General features: G+C 56.7%; 2 protein-coding genes across 2 annotated transcripts in view; one reads left to right on the top strand and one right to left on the bottom strand.

Annotated features, from left to right (window-relative positions):
* Positions 1 to 11,150, bottom strand: part of COPE (coat protein complex I subunit epsilon) — a 15,138-nt gene extending 3,988 nt beyond the window's left edge. The window contains exons 1-6 of the mRNA XM_077777109.1: positions 10,971 to 11,150; positions 5,697 to 5,759; positions 4,513 to 4,613; positions 2,247 to 2,399; positions 951 to 1,004; positions 424 to 505 (exon numbers count right to left, since the gene is read on the bottom strand). Coding sequence (XP_077633235.1) covers positions 424 to 505; positions 951 to 1,004; positions 2,247 to 2,399; positions 4,513 to 4,613; positions 5,697 to 5,759; positions 10,971 to 11,096 — 579 coding nt within the window. The 5' untranslated portion in view covers positions 11,097 to 11,150. The remainder of the gene's footprint in view (positions 1 to 423; positions 506 to 950; positions 1,005 to 2,246; positions 2,400 to 4,512; positions 4,614 to 5,696; positions 5,760 to 10,970) is intronic.
* A 317-nt stretch (positions 11,151 to 11,467) lies between these two features.
* Positions 11,468 to 17,042, top strand: part of DDX49 (DEAD-box helicase 49) — a 7,010-nt gene continuing 1,435 nt past the window's right edge. The window contains exons 1-10 of the mRNA XM_077777239.1: positions 11,468 to 11,598; positions 12,430 to 12,553; positions 13,507 to 13,592; positions 13,682 to 13,803; positions 14,131 to 14,318; positions 14,462 to 14,602; positions 15,346 to 15,421; positions 15,695 to 15,771; positions 15,928 to 16,025; positions 16,669 to 16,743. Coding sequence (XP_077633365.1) covers positions 11,484 to 11,598; positions 12,430 to 12,553; positions 13,507 to 13,592; positions 13,682 to 13,803; positions 14,131 to 14,318; positions 14,462 to 14,602; positions 15,346 to 15,421; positions 15,695 to 15,771; positions 15,928 to 16,025; positions 16,669 to 16,743 — 1,102 coding nt within the window. The 5' untranslated portion in view covers positions 11,468 to 11,483. The remainder of the gene's footprint in view (positions 11,599 to 12,429; positions 12,554 to 13,506; positions 13,593 to 13,681; positions 13,804 to 14,130; positions 14,319 to 14,461; positions 14,603 to 15,345; positions 15,422 to 15,694; positions 15,772 to 15,927; positions 16,026 to 16,668; positions 16,744 to 17,042) is intronic.

A 17,042-nucleotide genomic window follows, 5' to 3' on the forward strand; every position in this document is an offset into this window, starting at 1 on the left:
GGGGGACTCTGGCAACTGCCCAATGCCAAAAGTCTGAAGAGCAAGCTGAGTAGGAGCCCAGCCCAGGGTCAGCCCCACGAGGACGCCGCACTGCCGGGGCGGCCCCCTCCGTGTACCAGGTCTGGTTCCAGAGTCCCCTGGCTCAGCTTCTCTGGCTCTGGCTAAGCCACTCAGCTATGAGGAGCCAGGATTGGGGCGGAGCTGAGCAAAGTGGAAAGTGAAATGTGCCAGGGTGCAAGCGGTGGGGGGCTTGCCTGGGGGTTGGGCCCCTGGCCCCAAAGGAAACAGAAGGCCGATGTGTTCGCAGAACCCCACAGCGGCACTCCCCCCACGGGAGCGGCCAGCACTGCATGCAGGGGACACCTCCTAGCTCCCTGACGCCCCCCGCCTCCCCCATCCCCCCAGCACGGCCCAGGGGCTCACCACAGCCAGATTGACCCAGGCGGTGGCCAGCTGGGTGAGGGTAGCATCCTCGTCCTGGTCCTGCATTTTCTTCAGCTCCTTCCTGGGGACAGAGGGGAGGGTGGGGGGGGCCCCCACGCTGCTTGCTCACGAGGCACACGCCGGGGCTGGCTCCCAGCCCTGGCCCGACAGCCCCCACCGCGTACTTGTGAAGCCCACCCCGACCCTGCGGGTCCCACTGCCCATGTCACAGAAAGAAACTGAGGCACGGACAGCACCACCCCTGGTCCCAGGCAACGTCCTGCAGGGAAGGGCAGGCAGATGAGTGTTATCACCCTGATAGACCAGAATGAAATCAGTGGAGAAGTGCTCGCACCACTCATGCTCTGGGCCTCGGGAAGGGCTCAGGGAGGGTCCCCATGCTGAGCGCCCCCAGCAGGCAGAGGCCGGCTTCTCGAGAGCACAGGGTCCTGACGTGGCCTGGCCTCCTGCTCAGATAGCCCTACGCACGCACGGGCCCCAGGTGGGAACAGACGGGAGAGGCTTACCGGGCAAGGTCCAGGCGGTCCCGCTTCAGCAGGATCTGCACGGTCATGGCCATGCTGTGGGGCAGAGCGGGTGGTCAGGACGCCCCCTCGCCGTGCTACTGCCTGTCGGGGCTCACTCCACGTGGGCACCGCCCCCGGGAACATTCCCAGGAGAGCTCAGGCCACCGGCTCTGCCTCGCGGAGGGCGATGCTGGGCAGAACCGGACTCAGCCCCAGGCACCAAGCGCTGGGCCCAGCCTCCCACCACCTCCTGGGGCCCTGGCTCCCACATTCTACCACTGAGCACACTCGGGGCTGGAGCTCTCGCAGGGTCCCAAGTCGTCCAGCCCTGCCCATCGGTGCCCCACTCCTGGTGTGAGGGCGACAATGGCAACTGGCCAGTGCCAGGAGCCCAGAGAGCAAGCCCAGTGGCCAAGCGCAGGGTTGACCCCCAGAGAACGGTCACAGAGGTGCTGCGGGGGGCAGCTCTTACCCCCTCCGGTTCCCGCACCCATGGCTCCCCTCTGCCTGACAGCTGTGACCACCAATGACCTACATAGTCACTTGTTCCCACGTTTTCCCACCAGCACGTGACCCAACCCCAGGTCAATACCTGTAGGAGCCTGAGAAGTAGCCGCAGAGTCTACTGCCTTGCAAACTATGTGCCAGACCTATTTCTAAGCCACCACAAATCCCTTTCTGGACTTGGGGAGGGGGGGAGGAGGTGAGTTAAAGAGATACAAAATGAACGTGTGGTGACCAACCAACAAAGGGACAGCAGGCAGCAGAGCTTACAGCGGACGGCTGCTGCTCCCTCTGGGCCAGAGCCCCGGACACAGCACCCTGGACCCTGGGGGTGGGGGTGGGGGGCGACTGCATGCTGCAAGGAGCTTCAGCACCCCAGCCCTGGAGTGCCCTGAATGGGGGTCCAGCCACAGGAGAGGGCCTGGGGGAACCTGGGGAGGGCACGGAAAGGCCAAGACCCAGGGCCCAGGAACACAAGGCTTCGTGTGGGGGTGGGGGTATAGAAACCACAGGCAGAAACAAAGGTGCTTTCTACTCTGCCGTCGGGGACAGAGGGTTTCCAGCCCCAGGAGCCGTGTCCTTGGGAACAGCAGTCCAGTCGTGCAGAAAGGAGTGTCTCCTGGACCAAGAATGGGAGCTGCTGCCTGAATGGGCAGCCGGGGCCCCACCAGCGTCTCAGAGCAGCCCCCCACCGTTCCCATAACAACGCCTACGAGGCCCCAAGCAGCCTGGAGACCGGAGGGGCTGCTCAGGCCTCCAGGCCTTCCCCCCCGGGACAGGGCAGACACTCACCACTCCAGGCTGTCCCCCTGGTGCAGGGCACGCAGGGCCGCATCTGGGTTCTGGTCGTGGAAGTAGATGGAGGCAGCCATCAGCAGGAAGGTGGTGTTGGTCACATCCACACTCCTGCTCATCTCCCGGTCCAGCTCGGCAACAATCGAGTCCCTGTAACACGAGGCTGTTTAGGGCCTGCGGCCAGGGGTGGGAAGCAGCCTCACCCCTGTGGGAGCAGACAGGTCCAGAGAGGGGAGTCAGGCCCCCAGGGGAACACGGCAGCTCCAGGCAGAAGAGCCCAGCCATCTCCAGCGAGCCGCTGGGTGCCGGCTTCACCACCTTCCCCTGCGGCACCTCTCACCCTCACACAGAGAGACCGAGGCCAGGTGCTTTCAGGCCTTGTGAGGGGATGTGTCTACTAAGCGGCACGAATGACTGCCCGAGCCGACGGTTCTCCGGGCCCTCAGAACCGGGGGACTGAGTGTCCATACCACCCCCGGACATGGAGGGACAGGCTGACTCGCCAGGGGGCCCTTCACGGAGACTGGAAGCCACACAGATGAACCCCGCGCCAGTGACGTCGCTGCCTCCCCAGTGAGGCCGGCTGCACGTGGCCAGTGGGCAACATGCTGGGCTGGGGGCCAGGCTGGGGCCAAGGCTCAGCCAAGGAGCAGCCAGTCCCCCCACAGGCCACAGGACATCCGGGCCGCAATCTGCTTAACTAGAAAACAGTCAAGGCCCCTCGTTTCAAAGGGCTGCTGAGCAGCAGACAAGAGAAGGGAAGCAAGGGCCGGGCTCCAGGTCGCTGCCGGACAAAAGGCGCTGGTCAGGGTCCACCGGCCCCCCGCAGATGTGTGTGTGTCGTGTGGGCTGCCGGGGGGCTCGTGGTCAAGGATCCGTGTCTGAGGATGGGGACATGCCATGTGCCTGACAAATGATTTCAAATCAGAGACTATGTCCCGCTCTGCACACCCGAACCGCATACTGGGTGTACAGAGTTGGCGTGGAGCCCTCGAGGCCGCCCCATGAGGCTTCCTGCCTGGTTTGTGGCCTCAAGAGTAGACACGTTGCGTGCTGTTAATGTGACGTCAGCGTCTTACATAGTTCCTGTGATATCCCATCGCTAACCTCAGGTTCTGGTACTTTCTCCACAGCCTGCCTCCTGGGCTGTCTAAGGGGCAGCAGTCTGCGCTGCCAGGATAGACGCAGCCTGCGCCACTCTGCCCTCCCGAGCCCCTGCTCCAGGAGGGTCCCCGAGTCCTTCCTCTTCCAAAAGCAGAACGGCGCCTGTCATCCGGCTCGTGAGGTGTGGAGGGAGAAACGAGAGCCTCAGGGAGCCGCCTGTCTTGTGTCCTGGGGCAGCGACACAAAGCAGCACCACAAACCAGGGGGACAAAAACAACAGGGATAGACGCTCACACGGTTCTGGAAGGAAAAAGTCCGATACCCAGGCGGGGGCAGGGAAGGCTCCCTCCAAGGCCTCTGAGGGCGAACCGTCCCAGGCCCCTCTCCAGGCTGCAGCTTGCTGCCCACAGTCCTTGGCCTCCCTTGGCTTCTGTGTCACCCCGGTTCTACCGCCTCTGTCTTCTCTATCTTCTCTCTAGTCTCGCACAAGGACACCAGTCCCTGGATTCAGAGTCCACCCTGTATCCAGGATGATCTCAAGACCCTTAACTAGTTACACTTGCAAAGACCTCATTTCCCACGATGCTGCATTCACAGGTTCTGGGGGTCAGACCTGGGGGCCCCCATTCAGCGGTCACTGCCGCCAAGTAAATCCCCCTGAGCCTTAGGCTTCAAGGGTGAAAGAACCCAAACAGAAGACGGGACATAGAATGCTGCCTTCTGCAAAAGCAGTGCTGGCGGTCACAGCAGATGGTCTCACCCATGCCTGGGACCCAAAGACAGAGACCTATGAGAGTAGCATGGCATCAACAAGGTCATGATCAGGTCCTGGCTGCGAAAGTCCATTGGACCGAGACTGGGGAAGGCCTTTCTCTGAAGCTCCTTGCCACTATGCAGGATGCTCCGGCTGGNGTCTCCATGTCCTGGGCTAGGCTGCTGCCCTATTCCAGGCGCCCCCTGGAGAGCATTTTACCTTCCCGATCCCAGGGGGCCTCAAAACCAACCATTCCTGGGGGTGGGGGGGAACTGGTGAGCACCCGGCCAGCAACAGAATGAATGGCTCACGCAAGTGCCCAAGCAGGGCAAGAATGTGCTTTCACTGAGGCTCGGGGAGGCTCGGAGGTGGGGAGAGACGCCCAGCCGGCCCTCCCATCCTCACCTCTGGCTGTCGTTGGCCAGGTACTCGGCAAACATGCGCACGGCCTGGAGCTCGGGGGCTGAGGAGGGCTTGATCTCGTCCAGGACCACGCCGTACTTCCTCTGCAGTGAACACAAGCACACCATCAGTTTGGCCCGCTCTCCCCTGCGGGGGCTGTACCTCAGCCCCCAGGAACACACGAGAGCTTTCAGGGTGCCAGCACCACCCAGGCAGGGCCCTCACGCCTGGAACCAGCACCCACCACCCCCAGGGACCCCTCCGCCTACCAGGTGCCCGCCCTGCTGCAGCACCTGCTTGGAGCCAACACAGTGTCACCCGTCACCCGTCAGGCCACAGTGCCCACCACTGTAGCTAAAGACACTGGCTGCTGAGGTGACAGGGTGAGGGCCCTGCCAGCTCCAGGTGGGGGGGGCGGAGAGTGTCACCCAGGAGCAGGGGGTCTGGGCATGCGCTTCTATAAATTGGGACATATACCCCTCCCTGCTGACACTCAGAACTGGTAATGGTGGTCACTGCTGGGAGGGAACTGGAGTCAGGGGTCTGGTTTTCACCACATCCCTTTCCAGGTGGTTTCAATGGTTTTGCTTCTGCGTATAGGTGCTCTTTTTTTAAAAAAAACACATGTACACATCCCAAGGAGATCCCAACGTGCACCGGGGCAGCCCCTCTGCTGGGGGCCACACACACTGCTCACCCTTCAAGGCCAGGGCGTGGGGGGGGTTTGGCCAATGGGGNCCTTGGGGTGGGGGGGATGGGGGATGGGGGCAGTGCAGGTGCTTTCCTGCATTCCCCGGGAGGGTAACGTGCCCAGAGCCTAGGGTAAACTGTGCCCTCAGCCTGTGAACAGTGTCAACACCAGTGCAGCCATCGACAGGAGCCCCACCAGTGTCCGATGTCAGCAGTAAGAAAACCCGCCCGCCGGCTGGTGGTGGGTATGTGGGATTCTCTTTACTATCGACTTAATTATTCCACAAGCCTAAAGCTGTACTAAAACAAATAAAATCTACTGATTACGTAAAAAAGAAAAAAGAAAAGGGAGAAATAGCTACACGGCCCCCCTAGCCTTGTGAGCCTATAACCTCGGGAAATGGCCACCTACTTGTGGAGGCCACAGCGACTGTCCCTGCCCAGTACTCTGTTCCTCTCCTGTCCCAGGGGCACCGGAGGTCACAGCGTGTGCTCACCTGTGCAAGGTACGCTCTATACAGGAAGACATCCCTTTCCACATCTCTCTCCGGGCTCGATGGCTGTGGAAACAGAGGCAGATCAGGACACATGGAGCTGCGTGGGGACCAGGAGCAGGCAGCTTCCCCAGAGGATTCTGGGCCCGGGTCCCAGCCCTGATCTTGTCCCACACCGCCGCCACCCCGGGAAGGGGGCTCGATCCTCACCCCATTCGTCCAGGTGAGGGAAAGTGGAGCCCCCACTCCTGGTGCACAGCAAGGGGCCAGGGTGCAGCCCCTACCTTTAACCACGGGACAAGTGGCCACTCATAGTGACGGGGCCCCGCAGGGTGCAGTGGATGGAGACAGAAGCTGCCTGGGTTTGTAAACATAGAGAAAACAGGCCCGGGAGGGTTCCCATCAAGAGGCGGATGGGTGATTCTGCAGAACTCAGGGGACCCAGGAGATGTGCAAAGGGGACTTTACTTTTTGTGGCAAATACTTCTATGCCGCTTGTTCCTGTCTGGTTTTTGTCCCAAAACACTCTTTAAACATGCAAAAGAGAAGAAACAAAGGTTTGCCTCACGCAGAGGACCTCTCTGGGAGAACTCACTGGGCTGCCCCGGGGCAGTGACATCTGCGTCCAGCCTGGGCCATGCCCGTCAGCCCCACTACCACAGGGCGGGGGAGGGGACGTCACACAGCGGTCACTCTGGGACTGTGCCCCCCGGCTAGGCCACGAGGTTATGGGGAGGCCAACCAGAGCCAGGAAAAGAAGAAGGCTTGTAGGACCGAGACAGAAGCTGTGTGGAGAGGGCTGGGCAGACCTCCAGATCTGAAGAAACAAAAATGGCATCTTCATCTTTCTGAACAAATGCTTCTTAGCCATTTGCTGCTTGGGGATAGCTCGTCAGAATGACCTGAGAACAAAGGCAGGAGCCCCATAGCCACCAGTCATGGCCAACTCCAGAGTGGCCCCTCACCGCCCCCAGACAGCTCAGAGGTGCAGCCAGGCCTGAGGATAATAAGTGCCATGAGCAGGAGCTAGTGATGGGGTGGGGGCTGCTGTCAGTAAGGTCACACTAGCCTTTCGGCTTCCTGAGGCTGTCTTCAGTGCTCTGTCCCCAACACTCTGTACCCCAATAGACGGTACCTATTATCTTGTAGGCACTTAAGAAATGTCTCACAGGGACACCTGGGTGGCCCAGTCAGTTAAGCGTCCGACTTCGGCCAGGTCATGATCTCATGGTTCACGAGTTCGAGCCCCGCGTTGGGCTCTGTGCTGACAGCTCAGAGCCTGGAGTCTGCTTCGGATTCTGTGCCTCCCTCTCTCTTTCTGCCCCTCCCCCACTCATGCTCTGAGTCTCTCTCTCCTCTCTCTCAAAAATAAACATTAAAAAAAAAGATGTTTGACAAGGGCACCTGGGTGACTCCGTCAGTTAAGTAGCCGACTCTTGATTTCTGCTCCGGTCACGATCTCATAGCTCCTGGGTTTGAGACCTGCGTTGGGCTCTGTGGTAACAGTACACAGCCTATTGGGATCTTTCTCTTGCCCTCTTAAATACAAATAAGATTTAAAAAAAAAAAAAAAAAAAAAGGAACGTCTCACAGATAAGGCAAAGTCTTGATGACGACACAGCACTATGTCTGATTACTACCTCTGCAAGGGCAGTGACACACCACGTGTTCTACCCGGGGCCACCCCAGAGCTTGGGTCCCCTGTAATGAACTGCTATAAATAGGGCAGTTTGAAATTACACAACTATTCTCTAAAGGTCCTGGAGGCCAAAAGTTCAAAGTCAAGGTGTCAGCAGGACATGCTCCCATCAAAGACTCTACAGGAGGATCCTCCCTGGCCTCTTCCAGCTTCTGGGGACTCCAGGCATTCCTTGGCTCGTGGCCCCATCACCCCAATCTCCGTCTCCATCTTCTCTGCCTCCAACCTCTCTTCACCTTTCTCTTAGAGGAGCACCAGTCACTGGATATAGGGCCCAGGTGGCCTCATCTGGAGATCCTTTATGGAATTATATTTGTAGCAGATTCTTTTCCCAAGTGAGTCACATTCACAGGTTCTTTTTGGGGATACTGTCCAACCCCGTATAGGCTGCCCAAGAGGGTTTAGGTGGCCCACAGACCACATGAAATGGCCCAGTGGGGACAGTATTCCCATTCTGGATGCAGCAGGGAGAATGTCATAGTTTTGGCCCATGCGTGTTTCCCACATCACCAAAGGGGAAGCGGCCTCCTGGCTCAGAGGCTGGGCTGCAGCATGCCTGCACCCGCAGTGACCGCCGCGTCTTGTTTTCAGTCATTTCCTAAGTGCAGCAGGTCACACTGCTCCTCCCTTTCAGCGGCGACGGAAAGTTTGCACGTTGTGACAGGAGGAGACATCAGAGAACGTACTGCTATGATGTAAGAACAGCCACATGGCAGAGCATGAGTGTGACACTGAATCTCACAGGGACCCTAGTGAGACAGGTGTCATCGTTCCCATCGGACAGATGGGGAAACAGGCACAGAGAGGTACAGTGGATCAGCCCTGGCTGCAGAGTCGTGACAGGGCCAGAGGCTAAGCACAGGCATGTCACCATAGCTATTACCCAGCAAGGAAGCGGGCACACATATGTGGTGGTGAGCCGAATAAGGGACAACCCCCCCCCAAGGGATGTCCATACCAGTCCCTGGAAACTGTGAACAGCTTACATGTCACTAAAGGGACCTCACAAAGGTTATGGACCGTAAAATGGGGAAAGTACGCCGGGTTATGGGGGAGGGCCCAGCCTAATCACATAAGCCTTTAATGGCAAGAACTTTAATAGCAGAGAATAGACAGAAATAAGGCAGCAGCAGGAGAAATCCAAAGAAGCCCAAGTGCGAGAAGGATTCGACCTTATGCCCTGTGGCTGGTTCTGACCCTGTGGCTGGTTCTGACATGGAGAGACCACGTGCAAAGTTGAGGATTGGGGATGAGCCTCTAGGTGCTAAGGCTGGCCCCAGGCTCAGAGCTAGCAACCCGAATGAGTCTGAAGGCATAGTCTCCCCTAGAACCTCCAGAAAAGACAGAGCCTGGCCAACACCTTGATTTTAGCCAGGAGGAAACCATGGAGAACTTCCCACCTGCAGAAACTGGCAGAGAGATAAGAAATTTATTTTGTTGATAAAGCCTTGTCCTGGCAGTATCAAAAAATGAATACAATCAACAAGTGTCATTTCAAGCATCACAGCTTCCTGAAGTCCATTTTAGGCTTTATCCTCATTCCACAGATGATGCTCGGGGAAAGCAGGGAAACCGTCAAAGAACGGAAGCACAAAAAAGGAAGCCTTCCCTACTTCAGAGTCCAAATTCCTCTCAAGCCTCTGGCTGCCTCCATGAAGAAGTTTGCCATTCCTTTGCTTAGTGCTCCACAGGCCACCGGGACCTTCAGAATAAAACCCAAACCCCTACTGTGGCTCCCTGCTCATTTCATTCCCCATCCTCCCCCTCGCTCACTCCACCTCTGCTACACCGACCTTTTATGCTTTGACTACACGGCACTCATCTCTGACTCGGCACCTTTGCCACAGTTTAGGGGGTTAGATGCTTCTCAAGGTTCAGTCTCATGTTCAAATGACAGAGAGGCTGACAGGCCACCAGGGGCTTACCGGACCACTGTCACATGAAGCAACTCTCCTCCCCACCATTTTCCAACTCAGCACTCAGAGAAGTGTATGTGGGTTTTTTTTTAAAAGTTTATATATATTTTTAAGTCATCTCTATACCCAACATGGGGCTTGAACTCAGAACCCCGAGATCAAGAGTCACATGTTCTTCTGACAGAGCCAGCCAGGCAGCCCTTCAACTCAGCACTTTCTACCTCACCTCCCCCCTTTAAGCGCTCAAGCTGTTATTACGTACTCACTCACTTCTTCACTTGTTTAATCTCTTCAGAACACTAGGCGTGTACAAGTTTGAAAAAAAAAAAAAAGACTCCGTTGAAAATAGAAGAGGCCAGAAGGGGGCGCTCTAAAGCCCTGACACTCCAGGTCAAAGGCAGATCCCAGCAGAAGAGAGGTACCATGCATTCCACACAAGACTAAACTTCAGTACCCCCACAGGAGGATGAAAGATCTCCTAGCCAAGGAGAGACTGTCACAACTCAGGCAATAAAAAGCCAGGACACTTCAAGCTCCCGTTTTACTCCAGTAGATTTTTTTGTTTACAACAGCCGCACCCAACTCCCTCCTTCCCTCTGTGAAAAAGCAGTCCTCCTTTGATCTCTAGACATGCCTATGGTTTTGCCATAGGTTACGTGTTGCAAACTGCAATTCTCCGTTAATCCTCAATAAACTCATTTCAATGGTAAAATAAATGGCTGTTTCCTTTTTAAGGTTAACAACCATGAGGGCGGGCAAGACCCTGTCAAATTCACTGTTCTTAAAGATTTGCCAATGGCTCAGTTTCAAAGTGTCCGGAACATCCATGTCCCTCCCTAAAAGTTCTTGCTAAAGAACCTGCCACCCCGTCTTCTGTCACCCACTGGCTGGGCTCTGCCTGGCAAGGCTATTTTCTAGCTCTCAAAAAATCAACCTCGTTCCCACCACTATCCATCACACCAGCCTCTGACTTATTTGCTCGGTTACTGTCTCCCTTGGGAGACTGAGGTTTCCCAGAGAGCTTGGAGTTTTGTCACTGCTTTGAGCCCAGCAGGAATACACTCCCTGACCTACAGGGAAGCTCAATGAGGAATGAAAGAATGAATGGGCAGGTACGGGGAGAAATAACCAGGCTGGTGGGGCAGGGACCATTTCTCTCTGGAGCGGCGGTGTTAGCATTCTAAAACGAGACCAAACAATGGTCCCTCCTTCACGAGTACCGAGGGTACCGGGGCACACGTAGGCCTTCCCCAAGTGAAAATTACTACTACTACTACTACTATTATTATTATTATTATTGTAGCACAAACGTCTCCCTTACTCAAATTATTATTATTATTGTAGCACAAACGTCTCCCTTACTCAAGTTATTATTATTATTATTACTACTACTATTATTATTATTACTGTAGCACAAACGTCTCCCTTACTCAAATTCCTTCCACTGCGCAGAGGGAGATCTCGGAGTGAGCAGTACCACAAACTGTCACGGCTTTGAGTTTTGTCATAGGAAAAGGGTAATTCCTCACACCGCTCTGAAGAGATACGTGAGGGTGGGAAACGCCGCGAGGACAAGGAAGATTTTTAAAATCAGGGAGCGACCAGTGGCCACCAGGAAGTGGCTTTCGCCACCACCGTCCCCTCGCCCCCAAGCGGCCGCACCTTCACCCTCTGAGCCTCGTTAATGCACTGCTGGTAGCTGCCAATGTAGAAGGCATTTTTCACGTCGAACAGCTCGTCCACTTCCCCGGAGCCGCCAGAAGCCGGGCCTGGGGCCGGAGGCGCCATGTCGTTGCGGTCCCAGTCGCTCCCCTTCCGAAGGGACACGTCGGACGGAAACAGGGATTCGCTGCAAAGCACGCTGGGAAATGTAGTTTACTCGTTCCGGCCTGGAAATGAGCCAATGGGAGACTTAAACAGGAGTTAAAGGACGGGAGTCGCACGGGCGATCCGCAGAGCATCTCGGGAATTGTAGTTTGACTTGATCGCGCGAGCCAATGGGAATCCGGGAAACATGGTAAGCGTGTGGTCGAGACTGGGAATGGCCGAGGGAGCTAAGGGAGGGTGGGACCACGCGGCAGGCTGTCCAATAAACTGTAAGGCTTCAGTGATGTCATCGGTTCGCGCCGGAAAACGCAGCTCACGCGAGTGGCTCACCCGGAGCTGGCGGGGAGGATGGCCGGCTTTGCGTCGCTCGGGCTGTCATCGTGGCTTGTGGAACAATGTCGGCAGTTGGGTTTGAAGCAGCCTACCCCTGTACAGCTCGGCTGCATCCCCGCCATCCTGGAGGGTAAGTGTGACCCGGCCTCTTCCCCAGGAAGCCTCCCCACGCCTATCGGCACCCTTTCCTTCTCGTAGCCTTTGCCCGTGCCAATTCTGCTAGTCGAGGGATAAGCTTGAGCGTTACTGGCGAGCTTGGGTCCCAGAGGTAGACTGGGCAGTGTTGGTATTTGGGCTGCACAAGTGACTCCCTGTGTGTCCGTACACAAGTGATGTAATCTCAGAAACTTTCGTGACCTCAGAGCGCATGATGAATCGGTACTGCTGGGAAAATTGGGTGGTCTGTGCTACCATTGTAATTATACAAATGGACTTTGTGGTTGTCACTATTGCTAGTAAACGCAGAACTCTGGTCCCGTGAATACTCCCCACTCTAACGGCCCAACCCAGTTTGCCATTAAAGAGATGCCCCTAGGAAACCTTAGGAAGTGACAAATTGAGAGATTAAATGAACAAAGATGAAGGAATAAATAGGAAGCCTTAGAACACAGACTGGGTGAAGGCATTCAGGTTTCCCCAAACTCGGATGCTCTGTGAGAGAGTCAAAATGAGATAATGAGTAGTGGCATCTTGGGTCAGGTGGATACAGATTCCAGTCCAGCCTGCTACTCACTGGCTGTGTGTCCTGGACACACCTCAGAGACTCATTTTCTCTTTCTATTTAATGGGAGCAATAATAGTCTCGCTCTCCTAGGATTTGTCAGGATGCCTAGGATGTAAATGGCATAGGCCAATATTGAGCACATGGTAACTGCTCATTAAACATTGGCTGTTGTCTACATGCTCAATGGAACACTTGTCTACACCTGGAGCGTATTAACGCCGTTTGCTATCTACCCAGGTCGAGACTGCTTGGGCTGTGCCAAGACAGGCAGTGGCAAGACAGCAGCATTTGTCCTGCCCATCTTGCAGAAGCTGTCTGAGGATCCCTATGGCATCTTCTGCCTTGTCCTGACACCCACCAGGTGAGCCCCCCACAGGCCCCCTGGGTAAGTTACCCATCTGTGTTCTCTTGGGGAAGCACCTTCACCTCTTTTAGTGCACTTTCCCTGTGTTTGAAATGGAGACAAATCATGCCTGCCTCTTAGGTGAGGTACAGAATTAACCGGGATAAGGGATGACGAGTGCTGAGCACAAGGCTTGTCTCACAGCCAGTGGCTGGCAGGACTTATCAGTAGTCTTATAGCCTCAGATGTAGACGCATTTCCTGTTCTTGGGCCAGCAAATGTGGAAGTTGACACGGTAAGTCTTGTAACAGCCTGTGGGAGAGGTAGGCGCTGCATGCTGTGAGAATGTGGCCTGGGGAGGGGACAGTTGAGAAAGACTTCATTCATGGGGTGCCTTAAAGGGACAAGTTTGCTGAAGGACATTCACTAGGCAGAGGGAACTCTAGTGCATTCATGCAGAGGTGTGAGAGAGGCAGGGAACAAGTTGGCCCATTAGAGTCAACTTGAGAAAGCCTGGAATGCCAGGAAGAAGGTTAGAGTCAATTCTATGGGCATGTGAGCAGGAGAAGGCAAGATGGAGGATAGGAAGTGGGTACATGGGCCAGGGAGAGGCATGCGCAGAGTTGGGGCTTAGGAGTAGAGAGGAGGGGACTTGGATTCACCAGTCCCAGGGGATAGGGGACTGACGCTTAGGTCTCAGGCTTAGGTGACTGTGTTGTCGAGGCCACTGCTGAGGAGGAGAGGCCAGTTTGGGTGAGACTGGAGGGAGAAGGGCCATGGCACGTTCTGGGTCCTACCCTGGTGAGGGGACAGGAGCCACAACAGGGCTCCAGTGTGCAGTTTTAGAGCCTTTATCCAAAGGGAGCTGGGAGCTATGGTGGATGTGTGAGGAGGTCTGAGAGGTGCACATGGGAATGGGAAGCAGGCACAGAACCCACATCTAACCCAACCTGGCCCCTTCACGTCTACAGGGAGCTGGCCTACCAGATTGCAGAGCAGTTCCGGGTCCTGGGGAAGCCTTTGGGCCTGAAAGACTGCATCATTGTCGGCGGCATGGGTACAGGGGGCCCAGGGAGGCTCTGGGTAGGGAACCCCCGCAGCCTCAGACCCCCCTACCCAGACCTACCTCTTCCACTCCACCTGCAGACATGGTGGCCCAGGCCCTGGAGCTGTCCCGGAAACCACATGTGGTCATCGCCACACCAGGGCGCCTGGCTGACCACCTCCGTAGCTCCAACACTTTTAGCATAAAGAAGATCCGTTTCCTGGTGAGTCGGCCTGGGGCACTGATTCATCCATTTGGGACATGTGTCCCACAGGCCATCCAGTGGAGCATTAGGAAAAGTGACAAGGACAGATGAGGGATCAACAAGAGGGGGACCAGTCAGGGTGGTTGCGGACAGGGCCTCTCTGAGGAGCTGAAAGGGTTGAGGGTGCAGATGTTTGAGAACTGGAGGGAGACAGTTTCGGGGCGCCCGTCCAAGGCTGGGAGAGAGGCATGTGGGAGGCAGGCCAGGCTGGGCATGTGATCAGGCCCTGGACGGCGCCCTCACCCCCGATCCCCTCCGCCTCGCTCCCTGCCACCGGGGCCGCAGGTGATGGATGAGGCCGACCGGCTGTTGGAGCAGGGCTGCACCGACTTCACCGCAGACCTGGAGACCATCCTGTCGGCCGTGCCTGCTCGCAGACAGACGCTGCTCTTCAGCGCCACGCTGACCGACACGCTCAGAGAGCTTCAGGGCCTGGCCACCAACCAGCCCTTCTTCTGGGAGGCTCAGGCCCCGTGAGTCGACAGCCAGGTTCCAGGGGGCAGGGCAGGCAAGGGGCAGGGTTAGGGGTCACACTCAGCGAGGTTATTGTCCACGGATGGCGCAGGGCCTTGGCTCCATTCAGCAGTGGGGGAAACTGAGCCCACCCATTACCCAGGGTGCGCACGGTGGAACAGCTGGACCAGCGCTACCTGTTGGTGCCTGAGAAGGTCAAGGATGCCTATCTGGTCCACCTGATTCAGAACTTCCAGGATGAGCACGAGGACTGGTCCGTCATCATTTTCACCAACACGTGCAAGTGAGCTTGGGCAGCCCTGCCTCTCTCTTCCCCCCAGCTCCCCTCCCATAGCTCTTTACGAAGGCCTGAGAGGTATGAGGCACACAGTCAGACTTGGCCCTCCAGGGCCTCTGCTCAGACCAGAGATTTCAGAGGGTTTGCTCACGGAAGCCCGGAGAGGTCAAGCCGTTTGCTGAGGTCACTGCTCCTGAAGGTGGAGCAGGATTTGGGGCTTCTCAGACCTGCTCTTAACCAAAAGGTCCAGGAGCTTCTGGCCCTCCCCGGAAAACCCCTCCAGCAGCTCGGAAGGCCATGGAACAGCCTCTTCTCTGAGTCTAGGGGAGGCACTAAGGCCTGGCACGTCAGCTCCAGTACCCAGGGCTGTCCTCTCTACAGTCACAGAGGCCTTCAAAATCCTTTGAAGCTCTTGGGGAGATTGTCAGGAAGCTGTGGGCTATCCTAGCATGAGCCAGAGTAGATAACGTAGCCTATGTCACATTGAGGAGACCTCCTAATTGGCTGCTTCCCTCCCCCACCCCAAGAATTTATTGGCTACCAGAAAAGTCTGGATGTAGGGCTGGCTCTCATTGGTTTAGGCTGGGGAAGGGGTCGGCAGAGAGGATGTCAGCAGGCAGCATACCCCTGGCCCCTGCTTCTCTTTTACCAGCCATGCTGGGCGACCTAGTTGTCTTGGGGATGCGGGGGCAGGAGCACCTTCCCGAGACCCTGGCCCTGCGGGGCTGACAGTGTGTCTTTCCCACCAGGACCTGCCAGATCCTGTGCATGATGCTGCGTAAATTCAACTTCCCCACCGTGGCTCTGCATTCCATGATGAAACAGGTGTGGGGGGGCAGGCCGCCCTGAGACCACCCCAGCCCTGGCCCTGGCGACTCGTCCCAGCTTCAGGGCCTTTGCCCAGGCTCTTCCCTCTGCCTAGAATACTTCCTGCCACCCATTGGCCTCAGTGTGGCCTTCTCATGGGTGAGCCCTGTGAGGATGGGACTATCCTGGACTCCACCCCGTCCCCAGGCCTCACACAGTAAACACTCAGACACTCGCTGAGATGCTGCCTGACCCCTGGTCTCCCCAATTCTCTCCCCAACTTGGCAACAGAAAGAACGCTTTGCTGCCCTGGCCAAATTCAAGTCCAGCATCTACAGGATCCTGATTGCAACAGACGTGGCCTCGCGGTGAGTGGCCCCAGCATATTCCCTCCCATGTGTTGACCCAGTGACACCCCCACAGAGGGTCCAGAGGGCCGACCTCGGGCAAGAATTGGGGCGGCCCCCAACTTCACGGCTGTGTGACCTTGGGTGAGTCCCCATCTTGGTTTCTGCATGTGACAGGGGCCTGGACATTCCCACAGTGCAGGTGGTCATTAACCACAACACCCCCGGGCTTCCGAAGATCTACATACACCGAGTCGGCCGGACGGCCCGTGCAGGTAAGTGGACAGGGCGGGCTGGTCCTAGGACACCTGTCCTTCCAGCCTGCCCGCACTGTAAGAAACCGAAGTCCTGAGCTGGTGCAAGAATACGTGGGCACATAGCCCACAGGTGAGAGGCGGTGTTGGAGGGTCATCCTTTCAAAAGCAAAGGCAGGGAGCGCTCTGGCCTACGAGATTCTCTTCTGTCCTGTGGCCCCGGGTGGGTCATATCAGCTCTCTGGGCCCGTTTCCTCCTCAGATGACAGGTAACAAGAATGAGGCCTGCTGCTCCAAAGGTCATGGTACTCATCAGCTATCAGTGCTGTGCCAGCACCCATCGCCCTCACAAAAATGGGGAACAGAGAAACTAGTGTGCGCAGATCTGGGCCGAGGCCTGTCAAGGCTTATTGCCGACATGACTCCCTGGTAGCCATGCCCCAGAAGGGGGTCAGCCACATTACCAGCCCCCGCATAAGGCCAGCCTAGCAGGAGAGCTGCCTCTCCTGGTGCCGTGTGTCGCCTCTGTGTTGGACTTGCCCTCACTCGTTCACCAAGCTCTTAACTCTGTTCCCATCAAGAGGAGCCCTGAGCTGCCTAGGAGTCAGGACCTGTCTTTATTGGCCCCTAGCATGCAGCAGGTAACTGTGCTACGTCCTTGCAGGGCGGCAAGGACAGGCCATCACGCTGGTGACGCAGTATGACATCCACCTTGTACATGCCATCGAGGAGCAGATCAGTGAGTGGAGGGATTGGGCGGGGAGGGGAAGCAGGTGCCCCTGGGCAAGATGCCCACTCACCCCCTCAGACACCTGCCAGGCTGCTCACGTGGGCAGGCTTCAACTACACTCTACTTTCTGTGCAACCCCAAATGAAGGCTTTTAGCCCAATTCTCAAAACAAGCTCCCCACGGTGGTCCTCAGCAGCTGAAAGCCACATCCCGTGGGAAGGGACTTCGGTTTCTCAGACTGGGGTGTAGGGGTGGTCCCTGTGGATGAGTCAGAGGCCCCAGGGACACGGTCTGGATGTGTTTAACCT

This window comes from Crocuta crocuta, unplaced genomic scaffold (assembly GCF_008692635.1).
Source record: "Crocuta crocuta isolate KB4526 unplaced genomic scaffold, BGI_CrCroc_1.0 scaffold77, whole genome shotgun sequence".
Taxonomy (NCBI): Eukaryota; Metazoa; Chordata; class Mammalia; order Carnivora; family Hyaenidae; genus Crocuta; species Crocuta crocuta.